The sequence below is a fragment of the Stomoxys calcitrans genome, chromosome 2 (genome assembly GCF_963082655.1).
Source record: "Stomoxys calcitrans chromosome 2, idStoCalc2.1, whole genome shotgun sequence".
In the NCBI taxonomy this organism is placed as follows: domain Eukaryota; kingdom Metazoa; phylum Arthropoda; class Insecta; order Diptera; family Muscidae; genus Stomoxys; species Stomoxys calcitrans.
In genome coordinates, this window is record NC_081553.1 from 66986557 (window position 1) to 66996826 (window position 10270).

The following is a 10270-nucleotide window of genomic DNA, read 5'->3' on the forward strand; positions in this document are numbered from 1 at the left end:
ACATCATCATCCTCCTGACATTTGTCTTCTCTTGCACTCTAATTGCATGCCAATGATGAATGTTGCTAGAAATGTACTCGTCTTGGCCACCATCCCATGGATAATAGTTGGCACATAAAAGCTGTTGCCCAGTTAATTTTCCTGTCATTCTATCAGTTAAGCTCCTTGCAGTTGCATATCAACAGCACTTTCAATTTTAGACGTAGACGTTAAGAAAACAAAAGTGAAAACCATTGCACTAAAAGTGAATCCCAAATCCCAAGTTCCTTGAGAAAAACATAACAAAAATGTTAACCCTAACAAAATTCGTTTCATTGAATTGCATTTTTGTGATAATCAGTTTTGCCCTTATCCAAAGGACATTTGTAACGGCCGTAAATGCCACCCTGAATAATCGTCCCCGTGATTTATTGGCCGACAGTGATGCCTATGTGCTGCGCAATCAAAAACAATGTTTGCAATCGCGTAACCTAGTGTCGTGTATCAAGTACAAAACCTCCAAAATTGTTTGGAAACTGGCCACAAATAGTTTGGGTTACTTTCCCAAGGAATTTGGGCGAGAATTGTCAGAGGATAAGCGACGAATACGGCTGGTGCAACTAAGTGAGCCTGCCAACTTTGTTGTCTTCAGTGATGCCAGAAGTTTTGATGGTGTGTGAGTGAGTTTGTGTAAAGTGAAAGGACTTGTAGTGGAAGTAAAATGAACAATACCAAATTTATGTTGAGGCCTAATGAATACAGAATTTTCATGAAGACATGGTTTGGAAACACAGCACCAGCAATGATGCTATCTAATAAAGTTTATTAAAATGGTGAAATTTCAACACGACATTGTCCCACTTAAGACCATTAAGATCAATACTTTTATAGAAAGAATAGCACAACACACAGTTTCTTGAATTTTTTTATGAAGATGTTGAGTTTTGAGTCCTTTCCAAAATATTTTAAAATTTTATCTTTTATAGCTAAGATTTTAAAATGTCCCTCTCAACTCATTATTCCCATAGGAATTTCTACCCAAGATTATGAAAATTCTCATTAGCAAACCATTGAATTGCAAATACATTAAGAAATTCAATTAATATGCAAACCTAAGCAGCTCCCTTTTTGCCAATCGGCTTATGTCAGCATTCCTGAATGGCTAAATGTCGCCATATGTTGGTAGCAATGAGAAGAGGCTAGTTTGGTATTGAAAAAGTCATAAAGAGAATATAGTCCAAATTTCTGTTATATTTCATTTATTAGCTAAACACAGTTAAAGTTTAAAAATTCCTTTAAAGCTTTTTGGCAAGCAAGACATGATTTTTATACCCTCCACCATAGGATGGAGGTATACTAATTTCGTCATTCTGTTTGTAACACCTCGAAATATGCGTCTTAGATCCCATAAAGTATATTCTTGATCGTCATGTCATTCTAAGTCAATCTGGTCATGTCCGTCCGTCTGTCCGTCCGTCTGTCCGTCCGTCTGTCCATCCGTCTGTCTGTCCGTCCGTCCGTCTGTCCGTCCGTCCGTCCGTCTGTCCGTCCGTCTGTCCGTCTGTCCGTCCGTCTGTCCGTCTGTACGTCCGTCTGTCCGTCCGTCCGCCCGTCAGTCTGTCTGTCCGTCCGTCTGTCTGCCGAAAGCACGCTAACTTTCAGAAGGAGTAGGGCTTGAAATTTTGCACAAAAACTTCTTATTAGTGTAGGTTGGTTGGGATTGTAAATGGGCCAAATCGGTCCATGTTTTGTTATAGCTGCCATATAAACCGATCTTAGGTCTTGACTTCTTGAGCCTCCAGAGGGCACAATTCCCGTCCGATTTGACTGAAATTTTGCCCGTAGTGTTTTGGTATCACTTCCAACAACTGTGTTTAGTATGATTCAAATCTGTTCATAATCTGGTATAGCTGTCATATAAACCGATCTTGGATCTTGACTTCTTGAGCCTCTAGAGGGCGCAATTCTTGTCCGATTTGACTGAAATGTTGCATGAGGTGTTTCGTTATGACTTCCAATAACTGTGCTAAGAATGGCGTAAATCGGAACATAACCTGATATAGCTGCCATATAAACCAAAATTCTTGATCGTCATATCATTTAAAGTCGATCTAGCCATGTCCGTCCATCTGTCCGTCTGTCTGTCGAAAGCACGCTAACTTTCGGAAGAAGTAAAGCTAGCAGCTTGAAATTTTGCACAAATACTTCTTATTGGTGTTGGTCGGTTGGGATTGTAAATGGGCCAAATCGGTCCATGTTTTGATATAGCTGCCATATAAGCCGATCATGGGTCTTGACTTCTTGAGCCGATAGAGGGCGCAATTTCTATCCGATTTAGCTGAAATTTAGCATGAGGTGTTTTGTTATGACTTCCAACACATGTGCCTAGTTTGGCGCAAATCGAAAAGTAACCTGATATAGCTGCCATATAAACCGATCTGGGATCTCAACTTCTTGAGCCTCTAGGGGGCGCAATTATCATCCGATATGGCAGAAATTTTGTACAGCGGCTTCTCTCATGACCTTCAAAATAAGCATCTAATATGGTCTGAATTGATCAATAGCTTGATACAGCTCCCATATAAATCTATCTCGGGATTTTGCTTCTTGAGCCCTGACACGGCGCAATTCTTATCCGAATGAACTGAAACATTACACAATGACATCTATTGTACAATGTTCAGCATTCATTCAATATTCTTGGTTTGCCTAAAAAGAGATGCCGCGCATAGAACTCAAAAAATGCGATCCATGGTGCAGGGTATATAAGATTCGGCCCGGCCGAACTCAGCACGCTCTTACTTGTTTTCTTATATTTGGGTTTTGTTGTTCTTTGCGTTATTAAAAATATCAGCAAATGGAAATGAAAATGTTCCACGAATTCTTTGCCATCTTGGGTATTTGGGCAGCTGTTGGACACCATTGTGACCTTGGTGCATGACCAGAGTTGCTAATGGGAAAAATATTTTCTATCACTCATTTAAGAACTTAAACAATATGTTACAGTTTACATAGGTCAAAAACAATACTCAATCGCAAAAAGGGCAATTGGGACCATATCGGTCCACGTTTTTGATATAGCTGCCATATAAACCGATCTGGGATTTTGACTTCTTGAGCCGCTAGAGGGCACAATTCTTATCCGATTTGGCTGAAATTTTGCATGAGGTGTTTTATTATGACTTCCAACAACTGTGTTGAGTATGGTTCAAATCGGTCCATAACCTGATATAGCTGTCATATAAACCGATCTGGGGTCTTGACTTCTTGAGCCTCTACAGGGAGCAATTCCTATCCGATTTGTCATAATCATAACGTGATATAGCTGCCATATAAACCGATCTGGGGTCTTGACTTCTTGAGCCACTAGAGGGCGCGGCACAACGCGGTACAACGGCTTCTCTCATGACCTTTAACATACGCGTCGAATATGGCATGAATCGGTTTATAGCCTAATGCAGCTCCCCTATAAACCGATCTCCCTATTCAGTTCAATTATGGTCCGAAATGAACCATTACTTGATATTGTTCCAATAACATAGCAATTATTTTCTTTTATCCTTTGTTTGTCTAAAAAGAGATACAGTGGCAAGAGCTCGACAAATGCGATCCATGGTGGAGGGTATATAAAATTCGGCCCGGCCGAACTCAGCACGCTTTTACTTGTTTAATGTTTATTTGTATCCGAGGTGGTTGGTATCCAATGTTCCACCCGGCCGAACTAAACGGCTTTCAAAGGGTTATTTTTTAAGAACTATAGGAAAGTTTTTCAAAAAAAAAAAAAAATATAATGTTCAGAAAAACGGATAAAATCTTTATTTGAATCGATAGTACGGTCCATATTATTTAATGTTTGAAGATTATTTCATGCAAACCGTGACTGTGCCTCAAATGGTCCATCCGCTTAGTCCAATTTTGGCATACTATTTTCAACATTTCGGCCGGTATTTCACGAATAAATGCTTCAATGTTGTCTTCCAATGCGTCAATTCAAGAGGGCTTATCTGTATAGACAGAAGCTTTAACATAACCCCACAAAAAAAAGTCTAAAGGCGATAAATCGCTCGATCTAGGTGGCCAATTGACCAGCCCCGAACGTATAATAAAATGTTCATCGAACTCGCCTCTCAATAAGTCTATTATTAGGCGTGCTGTGTGGCATGTGGCACCGTCTTGTTGAAACTACATGTCATGCCAGTCAAGCTCTTGCATTTTGGGCAAAAAAAGTGGGATATGTTCTCAAGGTGGAGCTCACCATTCACAGTAACGTTACAATTCGCATCATCTTTGAAGAAGTACGGTCCAATGATGCCACCAGCCCATAAACCGAACCAAACTGTGACTAATTTTGGATGAATTGGTAGCTCTTGCAATGCTTCTGGCTGATCTTCACTCCAAAATCGGAAATTCTGCTTATTTGGGTACCCATCAAGGCAAAAATGAGCTTGGTCCATAAAATGGAAGAAGCGCGCCATGAACAAAATAGAGCACGTATTTTGATAATAAAATTCAATAATTTTCAAACCTTGTTCTTTTGTAAGAAAATTTATGGTTAAATTATAGACCAAACTGAAGATGTTTGATAATGAAACTTAACACGAAAGTTGCGTGAGCTGTTTAAGCCAGTGTTGCAAAAAGGATAATAGCTAAAAAATCACCCTTTATACGTTTTCCCATTCTGCAATCCCTGGGGAAGGGTATATCAAATTAAGCCCGGCAGAACTTAAAGCTTTTATTTGTTATACCTATCTTGAAATTTATTTAAAAAGTCTAGAGTGGCAACCCCACCATATCGCTTGTAATTGGCAAACACTCAATATCATCATAGATACTATGATGAGTTTTTGTTTTAATATAATTAAATGGAATGTCATTTCAAACTGAAAATTCCACATTTCCCTTGGAGAATATGTTACAGCTTTGACAACATTGTTGAGAAGAAGATGAAACATGAAATGATAATAACATTTCCAGGGTATTTCCTTATGAGGCTACTACAATGAATAATAAAGGACATGCCACCATCTTTGACCAATGTAAACAAGCAACTGTGGCATGCGATTCCAAGTTCAAGCATCTCTACTAATTATGCAGGAATAGTGAATTTCTAATTATTCTATTCAAATTATAATAATTTGTAAACATCATTTTCTCTTATTTTCCTTCGCGCTTTAGGTGACAATGAACTAACCGCTATTACAAAATTTCTCAAAAGGTCGCTGGAGTACTTTGGACGAAACCATGCCATACAGATGACCATAACAAGTGATAGCGGAGTAAGGGTTACATCTAATGAAATGGGTAAGTGGTTTTGTTGATGCTGTTTCCTCAAGGGTGAAACAAGTATTTTGCAAGGAAATGTTCAAGAAATGGACCATCATGGTTGGAAAAAATGACATTCATTATAATTTTTTGGGATGCCAAGGGATTAGGTCTTATGAAATTATTTTTCTTGAAGTTTGTTTTCATACTCATGATCAAAGGAGGGAGGGTATACTAAACTAGTCATACCGTTTGTAACACCTTGAAATATTGATCTACAATCCCATAACGCAATGTATTCCTGATTGTCTTGACATGATCTAGCCAAGCCCGTCCGTCTGTTGAAATCATGATAGCGGTGGAACGATAAAGATATTCACCTAAAAATTTTGTGTAGGTACTTCTTATTGATGTAGGTCATGGGTAGAGATGGGCGATGGGTAAATACTCAAAAGGTATATACCCGGTAAATTGGGTACCCGGGTATTTACCCATTTATATCCAAAAACTGGATATTTAGAATTTGAAGATATCATGGGTATAAAAACATTTTCCAAACAATTTTTGATGATTTCATATTCTTTGTATATAAACCTGACCTACTAATTTCATATAATCGGATTTTAGTTGTATATAGCCGCGGTTTATATATATATATATAGCGGCTATATTTAACTAAATCTCAAAAATTGTTTGGAAAATGTTTTTATACCCAAAATATCTTCAAAATTATAAATACCCAAAATAGGTATTGGGTATTTGCCCAAAAAATACCCAAGCTTCACGGGATAACCACACAGGCTGGAACTTTGAGCTCCGATATGTGTATTGTCCATCGTTACCACGGGAAGCTTAGCTGAAAGCTAACGGGCGCGTTCACCGGTTGCAGATGGTGGAAAGCTCCGTTTTTATGCGGTGTACCCGCAAATGCAGCCGGGGGCTCTCAGTGATTTTCGAGAGGAGAGTCTCAGTGAGGAGTCAGGTGGCATTGGCTCTTAATTAAATACTGAGTGCCAATGATACTCGAGACGAGTTATTGGCGCCTTTAAATAACCTATCGCCAACATTAGGGTCTGTTCCCAGGTAAGGGGAGGCTGGTGCCGAGCGTCGGATCTTGGAGCCAGTGGCTCACCATAACGAGAAATACATGTGCAATCCCACCAAACCCATGCGGTTGTAGCGCTGGGCCAGTACCCCGCCCTCGGAAAACTATTAGAACTTCTATGAGAAACAAAGGAATAGTAACAAGTAAGAGCGTACTAAGTTTGGCCGGGCCGAATCTTATATACCCTCCACCATGGTCGCATCTGTCGAGTTCTTTGCGCAGTATCTGTTTTTAGGCAAACAAAGTGTTAGAATATGGACGGAGGAGCAGCTTTATCAAGTTATAGTCCGATTCGGGGCTCAGGAAGCAAAATCGGGAGATCGGTTTATATGGGAGCTGTATCAAGCTATAGATCGATTCTGACCATATTACACACGTATGTTGAAGGCCATGGGAGGAGCCGTTGTACAAAATATGTGTCAAATCGGATGAGAATTGCGCTCTCTATAGGCTCAAGAAGTCAAAACCTAAGATCGGTTGATATGGCAGCTATACCAGGTTATGGACCGATTAGGACCATACTATTCACAGTTGTTGAAAGTGATATCAAAACACTATGTGCAAAATTTCAGTCAAATTGGACGGGAATTGCGCCCTCTAGAGGCTCAAGAAATCAAGACCCAAGATCGGTTTATATAGCAGCTATATCAGGTTATAGACCGATTTGGACCATACAGTTGATGGAAGTGATATCAAAACACCATGCGCAAAATTTCAGTCAAATCGGACAAGAATTGCGCCCTCTAATGGCTCAAGAAGTTAAGACCCAAAATCGGTTTAAATGGCAGATATATCAAAACATGGACCGATTTCGCCCATTTACAATCCCAACCGACCTACACTAATAAGAGGTATTTGTGCAAAATTTGAAGCGGCTAGCTCTACTCCTTCAAAAGTTCGCGTGCTTTCGACAGATAGACGAACGGACGGACATGGCTAGTTCGACTTGAAATATCACTACGACCAAGAATATATGTACTTTATGGGGTCTTAGACGCATATTTCGAGGTGTTACAAACAGAATGACGAAATTAGTATACCCCCTTCCTATGGTGGAGGGTATAAAAACGAACCCCCCATCCAACGTTGACGACCCACGCAAACGAAAAAAGGACCATGATTTGTGGATCTGCACCTGGAATGTCCGTACTCTTTATAGAGAAGGTGCAGTATAGGCGCTGACGGATGTATTAGAGAAGTACAAGGCAGATATTACCGCCTTACAGGAAGTGCGATGGACTTTGAATGGCGTTGAATGGATCACGAGCTGTTTGAGCTGTACGTAGTTACATGTATCAAAATACAACGGCTGCGTTGACTGGGTCATGGTGTCAGGATAAACAAACGAAGATTACACTACACAAGGCACTGATACAACCCGCGTTCTTATATGGTTCTGAGGCATGGCTACTTGTTAAAGCAGATGAGGCAGTGCTTGGAGTGTTTGAGAGAAAGATTCTTCGTAAAATATATGGACCAGTTTGCTTTACTGGAGAATATAGGCGTCGTATGAAGCACGAGCTCTATGAGCTGTATGACGACAACAGCATAGTTACACGTATCAAAATACAACGGCTGCGTTGACTAGGTCATATTGTCAGAATCGATGAAGAAGCTCCAGCAAAGAAGTCTTTTGAAGGCAAACACGCAAACAGGGAAGACCAAGAGACCGATGGAAAGATCAAGTGGTGGGAGACACCTCGAAACTGGGTGTCAGAGGTTTTAGATAGAGCGCCGAAGATCAAGGCGCTTGGAACGCTATTCTACGTTCGGCTAGTGGAACAAATGTTCTGTCATATCCAATTAAAGCAAAGTAATACCCAAGCGTTGGGTATTTACCCGGTAGAAACCCGTCTTTAGTCAGGGGGGATTGCATATGGGCCATATCGGTTCAGATTTGAATATACCTTCCATATAAAGTGGTCCTGCGATTTGACTCCTTGAGCCCCTAGAAACCTCAGTTTTTATACCGTTGTCTGCACATATTACGATTTCCAAAATCTGTGGTAAGTATCTATCTGATCTACCGATTAGTATTCTACGGCCTCGAAAATTCAAAATTTTTTCCTGATTTGGCGGAAATTTGGTACGTAAAATACACATTTGGCCACCGTAGCGTAGAGGTTAGCATGTCCACCTATGATGCTGAACGCTTGGGTTCGAATCCTGGCGAGACCATTGGAAAAAAATTTTTTGCGGTAGTTTTTCTCTCTAAATGTTGGCGACATTTATGAGGTACTATGGCATGCATAGACGCCATGTAAAAGCTTCTCCCCAAAGAGGTCTCGGACTGGGCCCTTATCATTGAGCTAAAACTTGAATCGGACTGCACTAATTGATATGTGAGAAGTTTGCCCCTATTCCTCAGTGGAATGTTCATGGGCAAAATTTGCAATTTTTGAAGTACACATTTGCCTGTTGGGTTCTAAATATTCGGCCCGGCCGAACTTGGCACGTTTTTACTTGTTTTTAATACTTAAGGGTTGGCAAATAAATGTAATAAACATAAAAAAAAGACCTAAAGGGAATTGATGAACTAATTTCAGTTTTCTAGGAAACTGCAAGGAAGATACTTTGGAGGAAATCAATAGTTTGTGATAACAAATGACCATCGCAATGAAAGCTTAAAAATACAAATGCTACAAAAAATGACTTTGACCACAAACGACATGTGTACGAAAAACAATTATTGTTGAAAATAAAATGTATTTTTGTGACATTTCGTTCGAAATGGCTTGCTTTTCACAGACTGACGGACATAGCTAGATTGACTCCGAATGCCAGTGCTATCGAGAAAATCCTTTATAGGGTCTTAGGTTATTATTTCAAGGTGCTAAAAACGGAATGCCGAAATCAGTATGGGTACAAAAAAAGATTTTCTTACTAAAAAATTATCACCCAAAATGTTGTTGCTTTGTTTTATTTTCAGAGCCACGCTTGCATAAAAAGAAACAACGCAAATGGATGATCCTGCTACCGCTAATTATCCTCATGAAAATTGCCCATTTGAAGATGACATTGGTTGGTCTCATCCTTGGTGTGTTGGCTCTAAACATACTCATAGTGGGTGGCGGTGGATGGCTGATACATTATCTCAAATTCAAGACGTTGTGTAAAATCCATCCACAATTGGTGCAACATCATTCTCATGTCTATGACTCGGATCCTGCTGGTAGGTACTTCAATTAATTTAAAGAAAAAAATACAAATAATTTGTTTATTTTCGTTTCCATGAATTATTCTGATCACCACTCCTCGTTGACCGATGACCACAATCGCCATCAGATTATTCCCAATTCGTGGGCAGCAGTTTTCCTAACTCCTACCACGGTTCTTCTGGCTCTAATCCTCATGAGGCTGGCGGACAATACTACTCCAAAGATTGGAGCACGAGCAAAGCCTATGAGGGATACAGTTTTTTGGATTCCATCAGTAAACGAATACAATAGCTAAGGATGTCCATGTATCGCGTCTTAAGTCGTTATGGGCGCCGATATTTCTCCAAGTTTATTCGCTTTCTTATACCAATATTTGGTCCAAATTTGGTGATTGATTTTGCTTCACAACTATTGAATATAGCAAGCTCAGCATCATTTTAAACGAGCGTTTTCTTGTTGAAAAGAAGGTTTAGTTCGTAAATGTTATTTATTTATTGTTGTTTAGTAAATAAATATAAGCTAAGCTTTTTTAAGTTAATATGGAAAAATAAAAAAAAACAATAAATTTAAGAAAAGCTAGATTTAACCAAGTTATAAAAATTGGCCGTAATAACTTTGGAAAAATTGCGTTACAATATGGTGACAAATGTACCAATAATGAACCCAAAAGTTCATTCGGATAATTGATGTACATGCCAGTTAATCCTTTCTGGATCATATCCTGTATGGTATTTATACCCAAGCACGGCAAGGTAAATTAAGCGAC

General features: G+C 39.5%; 1 protein-coding gene across 1 annotated transcript; it reads left to right on the forward strand.

Annotated features, from left to right (window-relative positions):
* The first annotated feature begins 287 nt into the window (after window positions 1–287).
* LOC106085871 (uncharacterized) lies at window positions 288–9979 on the forward strand. The gene is made up of 4 exons (XM_013250315.2): window positions 288–651; window positions 5155–5280; window positions 9276–9518; window positions 9632–9979. The coding sequence occupies exons 1-4, from the start codon at window positions 288–290 to the stop codon at window positions 9793–9795; spliced, it is 897 nt and encodes a 298-aa protein (XP_013105769.2). The 3' UTR covers window positions 9796–9979.
* Window positions 9980–10270: the final 291 nt, after the last annotated feature.

Excerpts from the sequence above, each read along its gene's own strand:
- LOC106085871 (XM_013250315.2), top strand. The coding sequence starts at position 288 with ATGTTAACCCTAACAAAATTCGTTTCATTGAATTGCATTTTTGTGATA. Across the intron at positions 5,281-9,275 it reads GGTTACATCTAATGAAATGG|AGCCACGCTTGCATAAAAAG; the intron begins GTAAGTGGTTTT and ends TTTTATTTTCAG. Across the intron at positions 9,519-9,631 it reads CTATGACTCGGATCCTGCTG|ATTATTCCCAATTCGTGGGC; the intron begins GTAGGTACTTCA and ends AATCGCCATCAG.